This window comes from Ranitomeya imitator, chromosome 6 (assembly GCF_032444005.1).
Source record: "Ranitomeya imitator isolate aRanImi1 chromosome 6, aRanImi1.pri, whole genome shotgun sequence".
Lineage (NCBI taxonomy): Eukaryota > Metazoa > Chordata > Amphibia > Anura > Dendrobatidae > Ranitomeya > Ranitomeya imitator.
The window spans coordinates 345190250-345216256 of record NC_091287.1 but is presented as its reverse complement, the minus strand read 5'-3'; the positions used below and the strand labels follow the sequence as shown (position 1 = coordinate 345216256).

Sequence of the window (26007 nt, the reverse complement as noted above, 5' to 3'; positions counted from 1 at the left end):
CTCTGCCCTGTTGAGGGCAGACAAAGTACTGCAGTGCGCAGGCGCCGGGCCTCTGACCTTTCCGGCGCCTGCGCACTGCAATACTATCCTCTGCCCTCAACAGGGCAGAGCAAAGTACGCCTGCGCCGGAGCCGTGGCTGAAGATCAGAAGAGGACGTCATGGAAAGAAGATAGGAGGCGCCGGAGCGGACCGGAGACGCCCATCCGACCTGACCAGCAGCAGAACCGCCCCTGGGTGAGTATAATATAACGTCTTTTTCTCCTTTTTCAGGTAACATCGGGGGCTTATCTACAGCATTACAGAATGCTGCAGATAAGCCCCTGATGCCGGTGGGATTACCTCACTCGCGATTTTCGGGGTGACAGGTTCCCTTTAAAAATGAGAAAAAGCTGATCAACTTTTATCTATTCTAACTTCCTAACAAAAACGATTGCTTCAAAAATTGGTCTGATGGGAAGCAGACGTGGGAAATGTTATTTATTACGGTAACTATTTTGTGTGACATGACTCTTTGGTTCAGGGGCATAAAAATGAAAAGATATTTGCCAAATTTCTGATATTTTCACAAATAAACACGCCGTATCGAATGAATGTTACTACTATCATGAAGTACAGTATGTCAGGAGAAAACAATCTTGGAATCAAAAGGAGGATGCACAGCCTAGATAACATTAGAGTGTCATCATATACCAAAATAGACAATTGAAGGGAAAAGAAAGAAAGAAAGAGAGATGCCATAGTGATGCGCACATCTTGGGCTATATGATGTTGTAAAAAAAACTTTTATAATATCGTATATCCGATGGTGTACGCATCACTATTGAGAAAACAGTCTCTGAATCTGTGAGATCCATTGGAGCTTTCCAGAGTTATTGCCTCATAAAGTGACACTGGTCTGAATTGTGAAATTAGTCAGGAAGGTGGAAACAGGCTTCGGGGTGAAGAAGTTAAAACGTAACTGTCTTTCTAACTCGCCCTGTACCCCGGGATACCTCAGATGGCGAGGATGCTGGGGCCTCCGCTCTTGCCTTGTCTCCTAACTGCAGCCCTGCGTCTGTCCCCTTCCCCACCCGGGGTAGAGAGGCACTACCGTGTACCGCAGTACACCAACCCGACAGACAGGGGAACAAAGACAAGGGTAAAAGAAAATTCCACTCACACAAATATACCGTATTTTCTGGTGTATAAAACGAATGGGCGTATAAGACGACCCCCAACTTTTCCATATAAAATATAGAATTTGGGATATGCCTGCCGTATAAGACGGGGGTCATCTTATACACCCAGTCATCTTATATGGCGTGTGGTTCCCAGGGTCTGGAGGAGAGGAGACTCTCCTTCAAGCCCTGGGATCCATATTCATGTAAAAAATAAAGAATAAAAATAAAAAAACATGGATATACTCACCCTCGAACGGGCCCTGGCTCACAGCGCTGCTAGCGTCTGCCTCTGTTCCTTAGGAATGCAGTGAGTGAAGGACCTTCAATGACGTCGCGGTCACATGAGCGGTCAGGTGACTGGTCACCTGACTGCGACGTCATCGAAGGTCCTTCACTCACTGCATTCCTAAGGAACAGAGGCAGACGCTAGCAGCGCTGTGAGCCAGGGCCCGTCCTAGGGTGAGTATATCCATGTTTTTTATTTGTATTCTTTATTTTTTACATGAATATGGATCCCAGGGCCTGAAGGAGAGTTTCCTCTCCTCCGGACCCTGGGAACCACAAGCCGACATGCAGGATCGCTCCCTGCACAAGCCGTACCCGGCGTATAAGACGACCCCTGACTTTTGGGACAATTTTTAGGGGTCAAAAAGTCGTCTTATACGTCGGGAAATACGGTACTCTCACAAATAACAGAGGTTTTCACCAGGTTGTGAAGGACGGGGGAAGAAAATAAGGCAGGTAAGGATGAGGAATTTCCAAGTGTACAAACCAAACAACTGTCCCACAATAAACTCCTCCAGCTATCCAAACATCAGCTCCTCACTACTCCAGGTCTATCTAGCAACTGCTATCTCAGACAAGGATCTGGCCTGAAGGCCTAGCTTTTATAGGAGATGGGAGTGGCCAACCAAGCACAGCTGAAAGCAGGGATTTCCACATGGTCGATTAATCCCTGTCCTGCTGAAAGAAAACAAACACATTCAATATACTGGAGAAGTGCTTCTTCTCAGCGGTGGAGCAGGAGCCATAAGACGCTGCGGTCTTCTGATACTAATCTGTTGTGGGAACTCCGTTCTTATCAGACAAATCTACTTTTTTTCTCTCTGTGGACTGATCTCTCATTCTCAAAATTTTCAAAATCTGTACTCTGTGAAGACAGATTGTTACATGATTTAGATAGGGAATGTCAGTTGTTTTGATAAGATTCTTTATAGATGTGAGGGGGTAGCTTTGTTTCTATCTCTTCCCTCTTCATCTCCCTACCCTCTCCATAGAATCTTATCAGTACCATCTCCTATCTCCGTATTGTAATAATTTGCCTTCACTGAATACATATTTTACCTGTAAATTGAGAATTTGAGAGTGAATGAGTCCAGGAGGAGAAAGCAGCAGATTTTTCTGATAAGATGTATTACAATGTTTTTTTTAGGTGTGCTACTTATTTATGTAATATAATTATTATTATTTATTTATATAGCACCATTGATTCCATGGTGCTGTACATGAGAAAGGGTTACATACAAATTACAGATATCACTTGCAGTAAACAAACTAACAATCACAGACTGATACAGAGGGGTGAGGACTCTGCCCTTGCGGGCTTATATTCTACAGGATAGTGGGGAAGGAGACAATAGGTTGAGGGTTGCAGCAGCTCTGGTGTTGGTGTGGTGGTAGTTTCAGTAGTGGTGAGGAGGCAGCGGGGTCAGTGCAGGCTGTAAGCTTTCATTAAGAGGTGGGTTTTCTGTCTGAAAGATCCCAATGTGGTTCATAGTCGGACGTGTTGGGGCAAAGAATTCCAGAGGATGGGGATATTCAGGAGAAGTCTTGGAGGTGGTTGGCAGAGGAGCGAATAAGTGTGGAGGAGAGAAGGAGGTCTGGGGAGGACCGGAGATTACGTGAGGGAAGATATCGGGAGATTAGTTCAGAGATATATGGAGGAGACAGGTTATGGATGGCTTTATAGGTCAGTATTAGTAATTTGAACTGGATACGCTGAGGGAATGGGAGCCAGTGAAGAGATTTGCAGAAGGGAGAAGCTGAGCAGTAGCGAGGAAAGAGATGAAGTAGTCGGGCAGCAGAGTTAAGGATGGACTGGAGAGGTGCAAGGGTGTTAGCAGGGAGGCCACAGAAAAGGATATTGCAGTAGTCGAGGCAGGAGATGAGGGCATGCACAAGCATTTTAATAGAGTGAGGGTTGAGGAAAGGATGGATTCTGGAGATATTTTTGAGCTGGAGGCGACAGGAGGTGGAAAGAGCTTGGATGTGCGGTTTGAAGGACAGGGCAGAGTCAAGGGTTACTCCGAGGCATCAGACTTCCAGTACGGGGGAAAGCGTGATATCGTTAATTGCGATAGATAGGTCAGGTAGGGAAGATCCATGAGATGGAAGAAAGATGATGAGATTAAAAATTACAGTTAATATTTAATGAAAACCGGTCAGTGCATTTATACCCCTAATCGGTATCATTAAAACTGTTCACCAAAAAAGCAAGAAAACAAGCCCTCACCCAGCTCTGTTAAGGGAAAAATAATAATGTTACAATTTTCTGAAAATAGATATACCGTAATAATGGTTATAGGAATAATTTTTTCCACTAAATAAAAAAATATATATATCTAAAAAATTATTGATTTGTTATAACCGTATTGATCTGGAAAATAATAATTCAGAGTAATTTTTATCACAGGATGTACATGATCATGAAAACAAATCCCCAAAAACATGGAGGAATTGCATTTTCTCCACAATTTCACTTCACCTGGAATTTTTTTCCCATTTTTTAGTATATTGAATGTTAAAATGAATGGTGTAATTAAAAATTAGAACCCGGTCTATAAAAAGCAAGCTCTCATATTCCTGTGTCAATAGAGAAATTAAATAGTTATGGCTTTAAAATAAGGGGAGTAATAGACAGAAGTGCAAAATGAAAATTTGGCTGCGGAGGGAAGGGGTTAAAGGAGATACTCCAGTAGTAATAGGCTTTAATTGACATTGATCTATTACTTTTGGATAACCAAATTTGCTAAACTTTAAAAACCTCTGTAGTCCTAAAGATATGGCTATAAAATATCTTGAAGAGTCTGTGCGACGTATATGCCCCATATCACATTTATGGTCACAGGTAAAAAAAAAAAAAAGTTATTTGCTCTCTAGAAAATGACTGTATCTTAATTTGTTTGATTTATTTTCAAGGTGCAGCCCCAGACAAATAATAACAATACCAGTTCAACCCCTTCAAGAAAAGTCCAATCATCAGCACCTAAAGTACGCAAGACTGTGATCAGCCGGGTCCATGAGGCAGTGAAAGCCATCGCTTTGTGCCATAATGTTACTCCTGTCTATGAATCTCGTGCCGGTGTAAATGGAGAAACTGAGTATGCTGAAGTCGACCAGGACTTCAGTGATGATAACCGCACGTACCAAGCCTCAAGCCCTGATGAGGTCAGTATGCCTTTTCCTTAATGGTATTTAGTGCTTACTTTGATAGCACTTTTTCAAATTTAAAGGGATTGCCTATTTGATGAGTTGTATGCTTGGTGCACTCTTGTGTTGTGAGCCTTCTTTTGGGATTCCGGCAAGCTTTGCGGGAATTCTGATCCAATAGTAGCACTGTTATTGTTTGTCAAAAATACCAGAATCCTGACAGACCCCATAAAGTTAGTGGGATCTATTAGAGAGTCTTGGTTTTATTATGAACAGTTGTGTGATCAGGGGAAAGAGGAGTTGAAATGGAATTACCGTATATACTCGAGTATAAGCCGACCCGAGTATAAGCCGACCCCCCTAATTTTGCCACAAAAAACTGGGAAAACTTATTGACTCGAGTATAAGCCTAGGGTGGAAATGCAGCATTTACCGGTGAATTTCAAAAATAAAAATAGATCATTATTTCCCCATAGCTGTGCCATATAGTGCTCTGCACAGTTCATATTTCCCCATAGCTGTGCCCCATACAGTGCTCTGCACCGTTCATTTTGTCCCATAGCTGTGCCCCATATAGTGCTCTGCACCGTTCATTTTGTCCCATAGCTGTGCCCCATACTGTGCTCGGCACCGTTCATTATTGCCCCATATCTGTGCCCCATATATGCTCTGCATCGTTCATTTTGTCCCATAGCTCTGCCCCATACTGTGCTCTGCACCGTTCATACTGCCCCATAGCTGTGCCCCATACTGTGCTCGGCACCGTTCATTATTGTCCCATATCTGTGCCCCATATATGCTCTGCACCGTTCATTTTGTCCCATAGCTCTGCCCCATACAGTGCTCTGCTCTGCACCGTTCATTTTGTCCCATAGCTGTGCCCCATATATGCTCTGCACCGTTCATTTTGTCCCATAGATGCTCCACATAAATCTGCCGCTGCTGCAATAAAAAAAAAATAAAAAAAACACATACTCACCTTTCTTGCTTGCAGCTCCCAGCGTCCGGTCCCGGCGTCTCTCTGCTCTGACTGATCAGGCAGAGGGCGCCGCATACACTATATGCGTCATCGCGCCTTCTGACCTGAACAGTCAGAGCGCAGACGCCGGGAAGATGGAGGCGCCGGGAAGATGGAGCGACGCCCGGCGGCTGGAACGCGGACAGGTGAATATAAAATACTTACCTAGTCCCAGCGATCCTGACGCTCCCTCTGCCTGTCACAGCTGGTCTTCGGTGCCGCAGCTTCTTCCTCTATCAGCGGTCACCGGCACCGCTGATTAGAGAAATGAATACGCGGCTCCACCCCTATGGGAGGTGGAGCCGCCTATTCATTTTTCTAATGAGCGGTCCCACGTGACCGCCGAAGAGGAGAAGAACTGCAGCACCGAAGACCGTGGGACGGCAGGGACAGCGCCAGGATCGCTGGGACTAGGTAAGTATGCCTCAGCGCCCTCTCCCGCTCACCCGCCGACCCTGCCACCCACCTTGACTCGAGTATAAGCCGAGAGGGGCACTTTCAGCCCAAAAATTTGGGCTGAAAATCTCGGCTTATACTCGAGTATATACGGTACTATATTTATTTTCTTTAAACCCCGATGGTTGTAGAAGCTGCTTTGGTAATCCCAAAACCATTGTGACTTGTTTAGTACTTATTGTTAATTTCCTTACGGCCGGGTGAAACGAGCATCAATTATCTCATGTGAGAGGATCAGCTCGATTATGTTAATGATGCTCGGCTCCATCTCTGCTCTGAGTTTGAGCAGAGTGTCAGCATAGTGTGATCCGATTCTCTTGCATGATAAAATCAGCGAACAGGTGTGGAGAAGATGGAGAACTTAATTTCACCATCTTCTACATTGTCTGAGTCCTCAGATGTCAGACTGCACTGGGACTAGTATAACATTAGTTCAAGTGCTATCTGATAGAACATCGGATAGCACTCGTCCGAGTTACTCGCTTGTGTGAGCGAACGCTAATACGGATATTCTAACAGTAATCAGAAAAGTTATTTTAACCCATTCAGGACCAAGCCATTGTGCCCCACATTTTGACAAGGCACAAAGACACTAAAAATTTTCTTGCTCAGCTATTCAAATAATTTTGGGCTCTATTTTATCCACGGTGTGGCTTTGTTTTAATGTCATTTTTTTTTTTTTTTTTTTTTGCTATCAGGGAAAAATGTAAAGAGAAATAGGAAATAGTTGTCTATTTTTCACATATTTAAATAAAAAAATATTTTAAATTGTTTCCCCCTTCCATTTAAATTATTTAACTATATTGGACAACTTTTTTCTTTCTGACAGGGGTGGGAGCAAAAACAGCAATTCAGACTTAGTTTTGCATTGTTCTTTTTCCAGCATTTCTCATTTATGTATTTTTTTTTTCATTTCTTTTACACACAGTGCCCACCCCATTATGGTCTTAAAAGACTTTTGAGGGGCTCGTTAACAAATCAATATATTTCTTTTGTAACTGGGGCTGGTTTATCAGTCTCAGTAACAGTATGATTTCAGCATCCTGCCTGCATAGCGGTGCTGACTGAGTCTCCTAGGACCCCGCAGCTCCTGCTTCGTCCATACACCCAGTGATCACATGATCACAGGGACTGTGGAGTAAGCACTGACAGTTCTTTATAGTCTGTATACACAACACTTGATCAGCTCTGTATATGGAAAGTTCAGTAAGGAAGAAAGGGTATTACACTCTCCCTGCCTTTTGTACAGGGAGTCCAGCTGCACAATTTTCTGAAAGCTGCTAACTCTGCATTGACATTTTAGAACGTCAGTGCAGAGTTAAGTGACAACCGCCCTGTCATTTAAAGTCTTTGGGTGATCCAAAAGTAGTTCTAGTTATAGTGCTCTGTCTCAGATACAATATGCAGTGAGGTGCCATTTACAGCAGTGTCATTTCCAATCAAGAACTGTGTTAGAGGATTGAACAATGGTTACCACGTGTTATCATGAAGTGTTTTATATACCAGAACAGACAGGTCTTGAGCAAAATTATTTGCAGGATCCAGGTCTAGCGGCCACATTGGTAGTCCAAGCTGCCAAACTAAAGCACTGAAAACCTAAGACGTGCAGCATCCCCACCTCCTCTTCTAATTAGTAAGTCCCACATGCTATCATGCATGCATTGTGCCACATGCGATGTCGCCGGGGCCCTACTAATCAGAAGAGGTGCTGGAGTAGTAGTAGGAGGTTCGGATGGCTATGGACTACCAAAATGGCCACTGTACATGCGTCCAGGAAAAAAAAATCTTTTTTTTATTCTTATAAAATTTCCTACCTTATTAATGTTTTTAAAGTCAATGTCATGTCAAAACGCGTTTAGCATAAAAAACTCCTGTTTACATGTATTGTAGCCAATATATTATATTATGTTTTCGCTCACAAAAGGGCGGAATGTGCATCCTGTGATTTACAAAGTACAAGGGCTACATCATAATTTTTTAAAGAGCACTATTGACACGAGTCATGGAGCCTGAGGAAAATAATGTAAATGGTTCATTATTTAGCTTATTGAACTTTCTTGCAGTCACATTGACAGATGATTCCAGTTTTTCCCAATCACCAAAGTACCATTTTAAAAGCATTTTTTATTGAATAAAGTGCTTTAAATATTGCACCCTAGAGCTTTATGCAAGTAAATGGTTCAATTGATGTTTTTTACCTTACACTCAGCATTTCCATGTCTAAACAGATTTGCTTAATACATGGCAATGTCTCTTGATAAACATGATTTTAACCCTGAAGGTGGCTTACATTTAGGTACTGGTACTTATTTTTCCATGTAATTTTAAATTGTGACATTTCTGAGAGAGAGAACGCCTAGTGAGCGGGTGCATTAAAATATATATTAACAAAATAGCTCAACAACCCTTTGGGGGAGATTTATCCATGGCGATACAGGATGCATGGTTTTCAGTGATAAAGCGGGCTGTCTCTTTAGAGAGGAAGAGGACTAGAACTCTAATGCCACCTATTGGAAGTAGCAATCCTAAAAGTCAATATCGACTCTCTAACAAGCCTTGTCACATGTCTTAGGATAACAGCCAAAACCCAAATCTCATTTTGCAGACACTGTGTTTTGGGGTACTGCCCCTCGTAAGTGCAAAGTGTGAGATTTGGTTTGGTTGGGTGCGAGGCATCTGACCGGGGTCAAAGAGGTAACGTTTCTCCTTGCAGAGAGTGACAGGTCAAGTCCGACATGCCAAGGTGAGGAAACTTTTAAGCCGCAATACTTCTCGGGGAAATATGCAAATTGTCTCTTCAGAGAGGAGGAGGACTAGAACTCTAGTGCCACCTATATGAAGTAAAGCAGCAAATTGCACCAATCTGATCTGAATAGTACATGTTATCTGATCAGTTTGGCACATCTCATTCAGCTTCTTAGACATATCATTATTTCATCTCATGGCTGGCTGAAGTTTACATCCGTTGCAAAGTTTGGCTCATTTTACCAATTCTTTCCCAGCCCTTTTTCTCAACATATAGGTATAAAAGTGCCTAAGCCATGATAAATTTGTCATACAAATGAATTCTATTATTATGGTGCTGATTGTGTCGTACATGTGAGATTGCCATCGCCAAGTGTGAATATTTTTTATTCGAGTGGGAAGAATAAACAGTTACCAGATACCTCTGTCAGAGGCTTGTGTCCTGCAGGAACATACAGAAAGGGCATCGCAAAAGATTAACCCCAACATTTACTGTGTGGAAACGGTTTGAGACCCCACTAAATGTTAGACATTGGCACCCGTTTGGATGACCTTTATCTCATCATGTGTATGAAGACACAAAAGAGCATAGTAGAACCAAAAACACTCAGTTTTAAAAAATCACAGAATCCGCAAGTGCTAGTAAAAGATGGTTGATACGTTTTTTGCAAAAAATGTATACTAAGCTGCTCCACCAAACGTCAAGGTATACCCATGTCAGAGCAGTCCTAACTGATGAATGCAATCCCTTTCTGATATATTTATAAACCTGATCATCTGTATATTACCTGTGTGAACAGGGTTCAAAGAGGAAAAGTCCATGTCGACATGCTGAGTGGAACAGCTTTTGTGCAGATAGCCCAAGTGGAGTGGTGGGTAACTCCCTAGTCTTGTAGACACAAGAGAACAATTATGGAAACAGGAACACATGGGCTACTTGCACAGTGAATAAGTCTGTAGGAACATGCTCACACACCACCAAGAAACTTGAAGACACAAAAGGGTATAGTAGAACCAAAAACACCTTGTTTCAAAAAATCACAGTAATCCGCAAGTGCTAGTAAAAAGATGTAAAAAATAGGGTATTTGGTTGATACATTTTTTGCAAAAAATGTATACTAAGCTGCTCCACCACCAAACATCAAGGTATACCCATATCAGAGCAGTCCTAAGTGATGTATGCAGTCCCTATCTGATGTATTTAAAAACCTGATCATCTGTATATTACCTATGTGAACAGGGTTCAGAGAGGAAAAGTCCATGTGGTTCTACTATGCTCTTTTGTGTCTTCAAGTTTCTTGGTTGTGTGTAAGCATGTTCCTACAGACTTGTTCACTGTGCAAGTAACCCATGTGTTCCTGTTTCCATTATTGTTCTCTTGTGTCTACAAGACTAGGGAGTTACCCACAACTCCTCTTGGGCTATCTGCACAAAAGCTGTTCCACTCAGCATGTCCACATGGACTTTTCCTCTCTGAACCCTGTTCACACAGGTAATACACAGATGATCAGGTTTTAAATACATCAGATAGGGATTGCATACATCAGTTAGGACTGCTCTGATATGGGTTTACCTTGACGATTGGTGGAGCAGCTTCGTATACATTTTTTGCAAAAAACGTATCAACCAAATACCCTGTTTTTTACATCTTTTTACTAGCACTTGCGGATTACTGTGATTTTTTGAAACTGAGTGTTTTTGGTTCTACTATGCTCTTTTGTGTCTTCAAGTTTCTTAGTGGTGTGTGAACAGGTTCCTACAGACTTGTTCACTGTGCAAGTAGCCCGTGTGTTCCTGTTCTCATCATGTGTATGTCCAACTTGACATGCTTAACACGTCACTCTCCGCAAGGAGAAATAATACTTCTTGGATCCCAATTTTACTAAGTTACCCCCAATGTTTATTTATTTTTATCTTTGTAATTGCATTTACCGTGTAACAATATTATGAACCTCTTAAGTTGCTTTTTTTTGGTATTTTTCTTTTTTATTTCGAGATGTTTACTGTAATGGAAAATGGGCTTATCTTATTGGAGTTGCAAAATGAAATAAATTTAAGGGGTTACTCTGCAATACAAGGGATATCCCAGAAACAAAAGTGATGCTGTTTCTAAAAAAGAAAAGGAAAACCATTTTTTTTTATATCAGGCAATCCCTATTAACTAAACATCCCCCCATACAAATTAAAGTAATGTCGACTGAACCTGGTGATATCAATGGGTTCTGATGACAGCCTGGGTATGGGTGCCCTGGACAATATATTGTCGTGGGAAATATTGATCCAGAATGTCTAATTTTGAACTGCCAATCATATTGTCTCCCAGAGATAAGCCACCGCCAGACATTTGTGGTGATGGCTTTCTCATAGAGAATACAGTTCTCCTTTGTATGGGAGAGCCAGCCGAGATAGCTGCCAGCCAATCGATCGGCTGAACCATCATTCAGATGACAGCTATCTTATGTGTATGGGGGACCTTAAATATGCCTTTTTTATACTCTGTTACCATGCACACCTTTTAGACAGCACATGCCATGTTAAAAATGGTATGTAATCTGCAAGGTGGATGTAATATAGCAGAAGGCGTTGAGCAGATTTATATATTTTTGTGTAAAAAGTTTTAGCAAAATTTGCATTTTATTCATTGACTAGCTAAAGAGCCCAGTGTTGACCTCACACCTGTCATTTTCCGATCACTTCACTATTTTCCCCTCACCCCTCTCATTTTCCCATCACGCCTCTCATTTTCCCCCTCACATCTCTCACTTTCCCTTCACACCTCTCACTTTCCCATCTCTCCTCTCAATTTCACCTCACTCCTCTTATTTTCACCTCACTACTCTCTTCACCTCACACGTGCACAGCAACTGCCTGTTGTGAGCACAGCGGTGTAATCCATGAGGCTTCTCCCTTTCCCTTGACATCATGCCTGATGCGCTAACAAAGTGGGCCGTGTGGAGTGGGTGTGGCTATGTGGAGTGGGCCTGTCTTTACACACACTCACACATACATACACTCAGCTTTATATATATAGATAGCCTTGGTGCTTGTACAGTGGCGGCAAAAAAAATCGTTACACTTGCGCAGCAAAAAAAAACTTAACATATAAAATCCACATCATAATTTCACTTTTTAAAAGTGTACACAATGGGGGAGATAATAAAAAACTGTCTAATATTAAAGCTGGCTTTGTTGCAAATATCAACCAATCAACGCTCAGTTTTCACTTCATTGGTAAAGCGAAAGATGCACTCTGATTGGTTCTTATGTGCAGCTCAGCCAGTTTTGCTATTAGGCAGTCTTTTATTATCTCCCTCAGTTTTTTTATTATCTCCCACAATGGTTCGAAAAAAGCTTAAAATGGAAGAGAAATCCCGTGCCTTGACTCTGCTCGAGAAGGGGGATTCGGTGATTGCTGTAGCTAGAGATCTGGGAGTGTCAAGAGAAGCAATTTATCAACTGAAGCGGTCGGCGGCATCATTGCCTCCTGGGATGGTACCGCAAAGGAAGTCAGGCTCTGGCGCACCTAAGAAGACTTCACCAAGGACTGATAAGCTTCTGAAGCGTGAAGTGATGTCACATCCTTCTATAACTGCTGTTGAACTAAAAAACAAGTACCCTATGCTCCTCCAGAACATCACAACTAGGACAATTCGTCACCGCCTGCAGAAGGACCTGGGTCTACCAAGTTGCCGTGCCGCAAAGAAGCCCCTGCTCACAGCAGCAATGAAGAAGAAAAGGCTTGCCTTTTGTAAGAAATATCAAGATTGGACATCTGAAGAGTGGAAGAAAGTGATGTTTAGTGATGAGGGCACTTTCAGGCTGGTAAGGGGAGGCTCAAAGGTTGTGCATCGTCCGAGTACCGTGTCACGGTATGACCCAAAATATACAGTACTAAAGGAGGTGCTAAAGACACTGTGGGTAAACATGGACTCCACATACTATATTAAGGGTCACCAATCTAACCCAAGAAGAGGTGCGAAACCGGCTAAATAAGATTAAAATAGATAAATCTCCGGGTCCGGATGGCATACACCCACGAGTACTAAGAGAACTAAGTAATGTAATAGATAAACCATTATTTCTTATTTTTAGGGACTCTATAGCGACAGGGTCTGTTCCGCAGGATTGGCGCATAGCAAATGTGGTGCCAATATTCAAAAAGGGCTCTAAAAGTGAACCTGGAAATTATAGGCCAGTAAGTCTAACCTCTATTGTTGGTAAAATATTTAAAGGGTTTCTGAGGGATGTTATTCTGGATTATCTCAATGAGAATAACTGTTTAACTCCATATCAGCATGGGTTTATGAGAAATCGCTCCTGTCAAACCAATCTAATCAGTTTTTATGAAGAGGTAAGCTATAGGCTGGACCACGGTGAGTCATTGGACGTGGTATATCTCGATTTTTGCAAAGCGTTTGATACCGTGCCGCACAAGAGGTTGGTACACAAAATGAGAATGCTTGGTCTGGGGGAAAATGTGTGTAAATGGGTTAGTAACTGGCTTAGTGATAGAAAGCAGAGGGTGGTTATAAATGGTATAGTCTCTAACTGGGTCGCTGTGACCAGTGGGGTACCGCAGGGGTCAGTATTGGGACCTGTTCTCTTCAACATATTCATTAATGATCTGGTAGAAGGTTTACACAGTAAAATATCGATATTTGCAGATGATACAAAACTATGTAAAGCAGTTAATACAAGAGAAGATAGTATTCTGCTACAGATGGATCTGGATAAGTTGGAAACTTGGGCTGAAAGGTGGCAGATGAGGTTTAACAATGATAAATGTAAGGTTATACACATGGGAAGAAGGAATCAATATCACCATTACATACTGAATGGGAAACCACTGGGTAAATCTGACAGGGAGAAGGACTTGGGGATCCTAGTTAATGATAAACTTACCTGGAGCAGCCAGTGCCAGGCAGCAGCTGCCAAGGCAAACAGGATCATGGGGTGCATTAAAAGAGGTCTGGATACACATGATGAGAGCATTATACTGCCTCTGTACAAATCCCTAGTTAGACCGCACATGGAGTACTGTGTCCAGTTTTGGGCACCGGTGCTCAGGAAGGATATAATGGAACTAGAGAGAGTACAAAGGAGGGCAACAAAATTAATAAAGGGGATGGGAGAACTACAATACCCAGATAGATTAGCGAAATTAGGATTATTTAGCTCAGAAAAAAGACGACTGAGGGGCGATCTAATAACCATGTATAAGTATATAAGGGGACAATACAAATATCTCGCTGAGGATCTGTTTATACCAAGGAAGGTGACGGGCACAAGGGGGCATTCTTTGCGTCTGGAGGAGAGAAGGTTTTTCCACCAACATAGAAGAGGATTCTTTACTGTTAGGGCAGTGAGAATCTGGAATTGCTTGCCTGAGGAGGTGGTGATGGCGAACTCAGTCGAGGGGTTCAAGAGAGGCCTGGATGTCTTCCTGGAGCAGAACAATATTGTATCATACAATTAGGTTCTGTAGAAGGGCGTAGATCTGGGGATTTATTATGATGGAATATAGGCTGAACTGGATGGCAAATGTCTTTTTTCGGCCTTACTAACTATGTTACTATGTTACTTAGCCAGCCTTGCTGAATCCATGCCTAAAGGACTGCAGATGGTGATAAAATGTAAGGGTGATATGACAAAATACTAATTATAATAAAATATCCACAATAAAACACTTGAATATTAAGATTTTGTGGTTTCATTGAACTTGTAAAGATTTTTTTTTGCGGCACTGTATGTATAGGAGTCAAGTAGGTGGTTCTGTCACTGATCAACAGCTATCTCTGTCATACAGGAAAATATGGGTCTGACATGACAAAATAGCCTCTTAGACAGCCCTCAATACAGCCATCTCTGCATGCAGAGTCATACAGGGGGAAAAAAAGTCAATCACTTAGTAGGACCTCCCTTTGGACTCCTATACATGCAAACACCAGAGATTTAAATGAGTAAATTACAAGTTATACTGAATCTTTTACAAAAAAAAACCAATATATCATTTTGCTCAGCTTTTCTGCTTTGTACCAAGCTGTCCACAGATCACTGTATGTACAATGTCCCCCTTGAATTGAGAGCATCCATAAAACACTCATGGTTTTGTGCTTTAGTGGGTGCTCTTCAGTGAATGTGTGCTGTAGCACCCATGTAAGCACTATCCCATGAGCATATGAAAGGCTCTTTATCAGTTGGAGACTAATTCACATTATTTCAGTCATTTCACTTGATGCCGCAGAGGAAGGAAGGGTGCAGTTTGAGAAAGGAATGCCAAGGTCTAAATCTAACTCATTATTTTCTTTGTTAGTGAAGAGCAATCAGGCTAGGCCAATAGACATAAAATTGTGCTAATTTTTTTAGAAATGGCCGAATGGTCAAAAAAACTCATGTTTAATAAGGAAATAAAACATTTTTTCCTTGGGCCTAGAGCAGTGTACAATGATTTCCTACCTTGCTATGGTAAATGATGATGTTATAAAATCCTCAGTTTGCTGCTGGGATGTAAAGCTGGCGTAACATTGACTGACTGATGTCGGCCTGCACTGGCCCCATCTACAAGATGGTAACAAGCTGTCACCTGAAGACACATAACCCAGGACATGCCTTATAGAATTGTCACAGCTCTGCTGGATTAGTTTCTCTTTTAGTATTCAAAATGCGGTGTCTGATTATACTCTGCTCATTGTTTCTTATGATAAGTGATCAATATTTCATTTTCTCAGAGAAGGTAAAAAGTTTCATGTGTCTGTCACTCGCGAGAGGAACAGCCACTGCATAGCAAACATTGCTTGTAAGCAGGAAAAGCCATCGACAAAATCATAACTACATGGGGTTTAATTGTCATAAGTGTGTGTACACATGAAGCGTGGAAAGCTATGGCTGACTTAATGTAATAAACAATCATGAAAGGATATAAACCCCAGGACGTCTGCTGGAGAGTGCAGAGGTCACAAGTCCATCTAATCCAACAACATGCCGTGAACAGGGACCTGAAGGACCTTTGCCCTCTTCTGGCCACTGAACATTGATTGGTCTTGTTTGCTAAGTACTGCTTACCATAAGCCACAGATTTATTGCCTATTTTATTAAGTATTACAATTATTGTCCTAATCAGCAGTGTATGCCTGTTGTATACTATGCACTTATATCACTGTTGCAATATTACTGGACAGCGGAGCGGAAAATAGTGCTCTGATGTGCAGTTACCGGATCGACAGCTAGGCTCTTATCTTTAACGAAGATATTTTATTTATTTCTTCTACAGTTAATATAATTAGTAATATGCATTAACAGAAGCTGTTTAGTGGGGGTGGGTAACAACTAAAATTACCAATTTATTGGGTGCCGTAAAGAGATTGACACTTATGGATAATTTAATACATTTCAGGAGGGGCTATGGAGATTAGGCTAAACTCTGTCATAGAGCAGAAAATATCAGTAAGATGATAGAAAACTGTGGCACCCAATGAACCCCATTGATTTAGGGTCCATCAGTTTACACGAAGAAATAGTGCATCATGTTGCACAACTTTTTCTGGCTTTTTTGACACAACTGAGTAAGATGTGATCAATGATATAAAGTGACTTTCCAAGTTTTGTTTTTTTTTGCAAAAGTAATAATATAAGTTTTGCCTGCTGCAGGAGCAGTGATCCCTCTTAGCCGCTGCCCCTAGTTTTTGTTGACAGGCTGCAGCTGTGATGTCACAACTACAGCGGTTGGGACCCCTGCAGCAAATCCCTGGATTCAACAGTCTCCCCCAATGATTGTCAGTAGCCGTCACAAGCACAGTCCAGTAACTGTCTCCATTCTGAGAATATTAGTCATTTTAGGCAGGCGCTCAATGTAAACATCCAAAACAGTTGTCTTTCTTAGGCCCATAGGGAATCTCATAAACTGCATGAACTAGGAAACAAAGGGATTGAACGAAAAAATGTTGTAAATCGGATTTGTGCATTCGTGTACCCTCGTAGGCTTGTTTCACATTTGCGTTTGTGTCTGCAGCGTTTGTGCCGCAATTTTCCGCATGCGTCGTGTATTCCTATCTTTAACATTAGGGACGCAGGTGCCTGCGATTGGTTGCATTTTGCCACGTTTGACGACGCATGTGTCATTTCGTTGTCTGCGGCTTGGCGTGGTAAATGCTCCATGTAATTTCAGAGGCGTCAATTTGCTGCCTCAAAACATATGCAGTTGTTAGCGGAAGGAATGCAGCAAAAAAACGTATTACAGTCTATGTGAATGCATGTGTTCGCAACACATGCGTTTGCTTGCGTTTGTGAACACATGCGTTTTACTACAGGAAAACATGTCTAGACACTGATTAGCCACCCCCCACATACAAACTGATAAAAGGAGGGAGTGGACATTGGCAGGTCACTACTCAGCAGACTGGGAACAAGAGCAGATGCAGGAAAGCACCTTGGAGGAAACCACACTCTGAACAATGTGAGTATCAAAGCCAATGTCTTTATTTTCTATTTTCTGTCTCTATATGTCCTAATTTCTATCTTTTTTTTCTTGCTTAATGCATCAGAATGTCAGAATGTCTTCTGAGGAGCAACGTCCTGGGCCTGCACAATGTGGAATTGAAAGTGAAGTGAGTACTCACCTCTTCAGATTGGTAAGTATTCTCTGTCATATTGTGACAATTTTTTTCCCCTTTTTTTAGAGCAGTTCTTCCACTGTGGCAGAGGCTGAGCAGGAGCAGCATGGAGACGGTCGGGTGGCAAGGCGGCAGCGTGGAGACAGTCTGGTGGCAAGGCAGCAGCGTGTAAGTATACCTGGCTAACTGTTTATTGTATCCTGACTATACTATTCTTGAATGTGCATTTCTTTACTTTCCTCTTTATTTACCTTTTTCTTCTTGACTCCTTTTTTTTTCTTGACTTTGAATATTCATGCCAGTTTTCTGTCTCTGTTGTTTTCTTTCTTTTCCTTATGCTAATGTCTCCAACATTAATGTTTTTATTTATTTTTTAGGTTCCAGAACAGGATGAGGACCTCATAGACAATGACATCCTAATCTCCCTTGTCCATGAGCGAGTCTCGTTGTGGGACACCCGGGTTCTGCAGCACTCGGACAACGTGACGATCCGGCGGCTATGGAATGAGGTGGCCAAAGCGATATGGTATGGCTGGGACGACGCCCAGACTCGGGTCCGAAATGCATTTTGTAAGTATTGCAATGCGGTGTGCTGCAGCAGTGACCTTGGCCAGGATCACACATCTGTGTGTGATCAGAGAAACTCCTGAGAGTTTCTCTTATCACACAGTTGTGTGATCATGGTCAAAAGTGCATTGTCTAATCATTCTTTATATTTTTCAACAGTGCTCAAAGTCAAAACACGTTGGCGTTCGATGAAGGATCGCTTCACCAAGGACCTTCGTCAAGAGAGCCGAGTTCCTAGTGGTTCTGGAGCAAGGTTCCGCAAATACAAATATCACTGCATCCTTGCATTTTTGAGACCGGTCCTTGCCCAGAGATTGTAAGTATTTTTGTGGTGTAATGGGTTGTGTTGTATTGCCTAATCTGTATTTTTCTATTCCACGGGAGTTGTGGCTTTACTATTGTAAATGTTTGATACTAATGTTTTTTTGTTTTTTTTCATAGCACATGGAGCAGCACTCTTGACCCTGGTTCTGGAGCGGTCCTTCGTCAAAAACCCACAGACCCGTCCCAGCCATCCAGCAGCGCTGCAGCAAGTGGGCCTGCAACACAGACTGGAGACCAGGAAGCTGGTCTATCAGGTGTTCCCCTGTCCCAGTCCTCTGCCTCTTTTTTGGGGGGCTCTTCCCGGCAGCGGCAGAGGGCCTCGGACAGGTCACTCATGCCCGAGTTTTTGCACTTGAGCTCAGTCTTTCATGATGGACTCAAGGCGATGGGTGACCAACTGGATAGTGCCATAAGCCATATGAATAAACTTATCCAGGAGGTCACCAAAAGCCTTAACCAAGTAAAAGAAAAACGAAAAAGATTGGAGCGCACTTACCCAGGTAAAATAGTCACCACTTTATTAGGACTTTGTACAAAAAGCAGGGAAGGGAGTGGATAAAGATCGGACGACGGCCGCTTCGTGCAGAGTGGCACTTCAACGGGTCCTACTTCGTAAATCTGCGGTACCCTCCCCCGGACGTCCAATAGTGTCAGGGGTGGGGTCGCTAACAGAACCTCTATCATCCTACATCGACTGGCTGTTACGTCCCTTATTAAAGGATATTCCATCATATTTAAAGGATACAGGAGATTTCTTAAGAATAATAAAGCACTTTGACTGGCAGGACACCTTTGCCCTCACGTCTATAGATATAGAAAGTTTGTACACGAGAATCCCTCAAAAATTGGGGGTGGATACCGTCAAAATGATTTTGGGTAATACACCCACTGGAACCGATACCATCAGGTTTATTTGTGAAGGCTTGGCGTTCATTCTTGAGCACAATGCCTTCCAGTTTGATGACCAGTGGTACCTGCAGACGGTGGGTACCGCTATGGGTACCCCCGTCGCATGTACCCTGGCTAACCTCTTTCTTGCCAGGTTTGAAGAGGAATATATTTATTCCTCAAATAACCCATTTCTCAAGCATATAAAGCTTTATGCTAGATATGTTGATGACATATTCATGGTGTGGGAAGGATATCTTTGCAGATTTTGTAGAGTACCTGGGGACGGCAAACACCATGAATATGGGGTTTACCTCGCAATTTGGAGGAGCCAGTTTGGTGTTCTTGGATGTCAAACTACAAGTGAGGGACAATAGTATTTATACTGAGGTGTACCGTAAGCCGTCGGCATCAAATTCTTTATTACATTTCGCCAGTGCCCACCCTTCTTATACTAAAAGCTCTTTACCATACAGTCAATTCTTTATAGTTAAAAGAATTAATAGTGACCCAGAGGGTTTTGCACGACAATCGGTCGAGCTGTTTGATAGGTTTAGGAAGCGGGGGTACCCCAGTTCAATTCTGAATAAAGCCCACGATAGAGCAATCGCAGCGGATTTAAAATCTCCTAGACAGAGGACATATGAGAAAAAATTTGTGTTTAGCTTCAAATTTGGACCACTAGATAACCAAATTAGAGCAGCTGTTCGGAAAAATTGGCAGATCTTGAGACAAGATAATGATTTAAAAGAAATAGTGGATAGGGGACCACTGTTTGCTAGTCGCCGCAGCAAAAATATTAAGGACTGTTTGGTCCGCAATCGTTTTGTATCAGATCGCAGCAATTGGCTGTCTCTTAATAGACCAAAAGGTAACTTCAAGTGCGGGCGTTGCAATTTCTGTATTTCTCACCATGTCGGTAGTAGGGTTACAGTGGGGCACATACAGCACACAGTGCGCGATTTCATATATTGTAGAACTACGTATGTAGTCTATGTCATTTTCTGCCCTTGCGGCTTCTTTTACATTGGCAAGACTATTCGGCCAATGTTCATACGGGTTAGAGAGCATTTTAACTCTGTGAGGACCGGCAAGGGGGCTCCTCGATTAATAGACCATGTCAAGACTTACCATGCAGGCAATGTGCAGGTGCTGCGGTTCGCTGGATTAGAACAGGTTACTCTGCCAGAGGGGGGAGGAGATCTGCACCGCCTCCTACTACGCAGGGAGGCCAGATGGATTCTTCGTGCAGACGCAGCTGGACCGCTTGTTATGAATGAAAAGTTAGACATGTCTGTGTTCTTGTAGATAGTTAATTGTACTATAGGTTCTGTTCAGTGTTGTTTCAAGTGTAGCTCTCAGAGTTTAAAAAAAAAGGTAGGACCCGTTGAAGTGCCACTCTGCACGAAACGGCCGTCGTCCGATCTTTATCCACTCCCTTCCCTGCTTTTTGTACAAAGTCCTAATAAAGTGGTGACTATTTTACCTGGGTAAGTGCGCTCCAATCTTTTTCCTCGTTTTTCCTTTATGAACTCTGTATGCTTTTGTTGGATGCAGCACCCCGTTGGTAATGAAAAGGAAATTATCAGCCATATACGCCCTTTGCATGTGGTTTTTGCTGTTGTGCACATTGGGGTCAGATTATCGGGGCAGTGCGGAAGTAGAACTTTCTTTTACCCTGTGATTTTAACCAAGTAAAAGCCGACTTCCAGAGGCCAGCACATAATATTTTTAATCAAATAGAGAATGGCATGTAGGAACAATTTACTCCTGATCTCCAGCTTAGTGTCATGCAGGCCTGCAATGCTGCTTACATGCATGGTATGCAGCAGAGTTGGTATTTTCAGCAGCCAGTGGTGGCATTTCCACCTGTGCCAACACTGTCATGCTTGACCTCAATGCCGATCTCTGCTGCATACCACAGCACAGCCACCACCATTCCAAGCACTGCCGGACACCACTACAGCACCACCACCGTGCCGTGTGCTGTTGGACAGCCCACCGCCACCACATGACAACTGCTGCTCCTGCTTGGACCTCCTCCACTGCCACCACGATGCAGCAGCAGCAGGACCCAGGCATGACCTTCCGCTCTACCACCACGATGCAGCAGCAGGACCCTGGCATGGCCTTCCCCACTATCATGCAGCAGCAGGACCCTGGCATGGCCTTCCCCACCACCATGCAGCAGCAGGACCCTGGCATGGCCTTCCCCACCACCATGCAGCAGCAGGACCCTGGCGTGGCCTTCCCCACCACCATGCAGCAGCAGGACCCTCGCATGGTCTTCCCCACCACCACAACCATGCAGCAGCGGCACACGGACCCTGACAGGTCGGCCACCATGTCCAAGCCGCAAGAAGTGAGCCCACTGAGGGTTCCCAGACCGCAGCGCCGATCCCAAAAAGAGAAAGGGAAATAGAAACAGCGGACTATCGCTATCCCTCCCCCCTCATGTGACTGTAATGTCAGGTTTGTCTCACCCTTCCAGAGTGTCTCTGCCCTCTCATGCGTCAAGCACCATCCCTGAACTCTCAGACCCCAGTACTATAATTGCCCCTTATCCTGCCACTCCTGTGTCGTCCACAGTTAGCCAGACCTCACAGCTACACACACCCCAGTTCCGTTACTCTACCCGAAGCAGGCGCAGTTCTTTTTTTTTTTTTTTATGTTTAAAAATAAATGTTAATGTTTTTTGCCCCCAATACTGTTTGGTTATTTGTGTATTTCGCCACCAGCAACACACACCGTGCGCCAAATAAACACACTGCGCCGTACACTTTGATTTTTTGCCACCTCGTAGCTCCAGTAGTTATTAAGTACAACACTGCAGCTTTGTGTGTTTGGTATGGAGCTATGAGTTGTCAAAAAAAAAAATACTTCTATTTTCTCCATAATCTCTTCAGTCTGCTTAATATGTGTCGCAGACTGAAGAGACGATGGCGGTAATGCAAAGCAGAACTATACTCAACTGATCATGCGTCAAAAAACTCATTAGTTATGACACCTGACCTTGTATAACTTCCATTTTCTCTTCAGTCTACGTAATCTATTTCACACAAACTGATGAGACGATGGAGGCCATACGAGGCATATCTATACTCACCTGGACAGGTGTCAGAAATAGTGAATTCATGAGGCTGGTTTTTGCACATCATGAATTCATTATATCTGACACCTGCCCTTACTCAGGCCTTCCACTCCTCCCCCTACCTTTTTCCCCCCCTCCCCCCTTCTATTGGATTCCGGACAGTCCCTGTTTTAACTCCAACTCACCTTTATTCCAGATGTAGAGTGTATTTAATTTTTACTTTGGTTCAATATAGGTCCAACACACAGGGCAGCAAACCACGGCTGGCCATACACCGCCTCACCATCTACTAGGTATTGAAGCTGGCACCTTCTTTCCATTGTTATTCTTTATTTGCACACCTTGCTTATTTTTACCTCCTGTCAATTCTTTGCAGCACCACCTATACCTTAAAGCGAAGGATTCGCTATGTTTACTTATCATTGCTATACCAAGGTAACGAGTGCCTACTGTCCCGCTCCTCTTCTTCTCTTGGTCTTAACCCTTTTGACCTCTAGACCACCTATGGTATCCACATCTGGCATAACTTTAGGAATTTTGCTCACTTCAGTGCATCTTTGGTGCTTGGAATACTATATAGTTGCTTGCCATTCCTTTTGTACCTTGGCGTAATGTTTATTGTTACATTATGCACAGATGCTATTTATTTACCCTTGTCATGTTTTTGTTTTTTAGCGATATTATGATTAAGGCTCGGGAGAGCCGAAACGTCAATGTTACTACAGTGGTCGCTTATCCTTAAATTGTATATTGCTCCCATGTGTCACTAATGTGTAGTTGCATTCAATAAATTTGCACTATCTTGCATAAGCATCAATTAGAGTGTGCGGTGTTTTCCAAATATTACTGGTGTTTAGCTAAAGACATAAGGGAAAATACAAATAATTTACATGGCAGACCAACGATAGTTATGACTGGCATTTGTTTAGAATTGTTACGTACCTTAATGTAACCAGCAGACGTTCCTCTGCAGGAATCGCTCTACGGAGCTGGGTGACCTGTCTCCGGATGGCTCCTTGGACACAACCAAGCAAATCCCAAGAAGACTCCTGAGACATCCTGGTATATTCTGGGAATTTGTCCGGGTTGGCATTAAGCTCGCCATATAGCATGTGATAGGCTCCACGGCTCTCCCGGAGTTCAATAATGGGGTGTCTCCAAAAACGCCTACGCTGTGTCCTTCTCTGTCGTTCTCTATTTCTTTGTTGCTCCCAAGCAAATGCACAGGAATGAAACAGCTTGATACTTAAATCCAGGTTGAAATAAAAGCTCTCTATGCGAAGAGCCATCATGACACAGGATACAGTAGCAAACTGTGAAGATTTCAGCAGTACAAGGGTCTATGTAAAGATATCCAATAATACACGCCCACTGTAGTCCCATTGGCGGTGTCTGTTTATCTAGATTTTTCTCTTGTTAAATTTTCCACCATGCGGACAGAAAACCCAAATGCATGCAAAACGCATGAAAAAGCATGAAAACGCAGTGTTTTTTTAACCGCACGCGTTACTTTACGCGTCTAAAAAATGCTGCGTTTGCACACGGTTTATTGTGCGTTTCAGGTTGCGGTTTCTACTGCAAATGTGAAACTAGCCTTAGCTGTCAATCACAAGCTTTTGTGTAACATAGGGAATATTGAAAGGTAATACATATGTATGTATATACACTGAACAATGGCAATCAAACCGCTTGCCTAATATTGTGTAGGTCACCCTTGTGTTGCCAATCCAGCTCTGATTTGCTGAGGAATGGACTTGGACTCCAAGACCTATGTTGTTTGGCCCCGAATCAAATTATTTAAATATATTTCTATCTTATTATGCTAGCCTTTTTGGAAATGAAGATGGCCAAATGCTCAGCTGACAACTGTGGCTCTGACTATTAATAAATGTCCATGTAAAATATCAATGGGCCTATTTGTGAGAGCGGGGCGGAGGACGGGGGGTGCTGGTGCCTAATGTCTCTCTACCCTGGAATATCGAGAGGGCTCCAGGGAGCAGGGAAACCCTCTCTATAATGTCCATATTCCCTAATTCAGCATATGAAAAGGAATTAGTGGTGTGAAAACTATTAATTAAAATTTTTGGTTTCACCCATTCGATTTGTTGGACAATAATTAAAGGCGACTACATTCTGTCTTATAAATGGAGTAATGTAAATTGAGCAAAGAGTTTGTTTAACTCAGAAGAGAGCTGCTACTGATGGCGCTTTGTGTAATGTATGAGCTCTGTCATTTAGTTTAATTCATTTTTGTGTGCGTTCATTGAAGTAAGACTAATTGTTGTTGTTTTGTCGATGCAAAGAGCAAATCATTGTCAGTAGCATAAAACCATCATTTGCATGACCTTTGGTGCCCTATGAAGAATAAATGCTTTATGCGTTGTCTAAGCTATTGACCGGCCGTCTTTTCCAACGCTCCAGCAGTATTTTTAAAGTCATAATTGTATTATATTTTAATAGTCAACACTTGTAATTAAAACAATGACAGCTAAATGTGCCTGTCATTAACTTGCCATTGATAGCGAGGTATACAAACACATGGGCCCGATTTCTTATGGGATAAATGGCTGCATAAATCTATCATCTACTAAATATAAAAAGTGGCCAAGTACATATAGATATTGTTTATATAGGTAGATAAATATATGTATATTTTTTATTGTTGGCATTCCATAATCCCGGATCTTCTGCTACTCTCGTCACCTGTTATATATACATGTGTGTCTATCTCCCGGGAGTAGGGTGTTTTGTTTGGAATCTGTGAGACAGAGCTAACCATAGCATTTAAAAGCAAAAACGGAATTAATTACAGTGCAGATTGATGGATACAAAGTTTCAAAGGTTACACGCGTCACTCAAAATAAGCACAGGAAATGCTCGCTTCCTGCCTGGGAGTAGCACACCAGTTTGTTAAATTGGGAAAACTACTAAAATTTACGAAGTTTATTTCCTTATCAATCTTTAATTCCAGACACTTGAGTTTTAACTATTAGTCGATGTTACTTTGCCTTTTGTAATGGCGGTCTTGTGTTTGCTTACTTATTTTTTTGCAAGTTTTAATTGCAAGATTCTAAAATTTCTAAAGTTTAGGAAGTTGTGGGCATGATTATAGGTTCCTGGGGTTTTATCTTTTCTACCGTTACATTTGGAGGTCATGGTTTTGCACAGATACATTTTCTGTATATATAAGCAATTTGCACTTAATTACGATTTCTGTATATTTTCCACACCTACATTTTGAAAATTACATGTATGTACATGTGTCCCATAGGATATCTGGTGGTACAGAACTAATAGAAGAATTATAGCCATTTAATGGTGGCTTTTTTTCTGTATCACCATGTCTCTTAAGGCCCCGTCACACATAGCGACGCTGCAGCGATACCGACAACGATCCGGATCGCTGCAGCGTCGCTGTTTGATCGCTGGAGAGCTGTCACACAGACAGCTCTCCAGCGACCAACGATCCCGAGGTCCCCGGTAACCAGGGTAAACATCGGGTAACTAAGCTCAGGGCCGCGCTTAGTAACCCGATGTTTACCCTGGTTACCATCGTTAAAGTAAAAAAAAAAAACGCTACATACTTACCTACCGCTGTCTGTCCCCGGCGCTCTGCTTCTCTGGTCTGGCTGTGAGCACAGCGGCCGGAAAGCAGAGCGGTGACGTCACCGCTCTGCTTTCCGGCTGACCGACGCTCACAGCCAGTACAGGAGGAGAGC

The 26007-nt window shown here is 42.7% G+C and overlaps 1 protein-coding gene across 3 annotated transcripts in view; it reads left to right on the top strand.

Annotated features, from left to right (window-relative positions):
• ATP9B (ATPase phospholipid transporting 9B (putative)) overlaps positions 1 to 26007 on the top strand; it is a 481605-nt gene that overhangs the window by 350746 nt on the left and 104852 nt on the right. For all 3 annotated transcript variants that reach the window (XM_069730937.1, XM_069730939.1, XM_069730938.1), the window contains exon 15: positions 4360 to 4608. In XM_069730937.1, coding sequence (XP_069587038.1) covers positions 4360 to 4608 — 249 coding nt within the window. The remainder of the gene's footprint in view (positions 1 to 4359; positions 4609 to 26007) is intronic.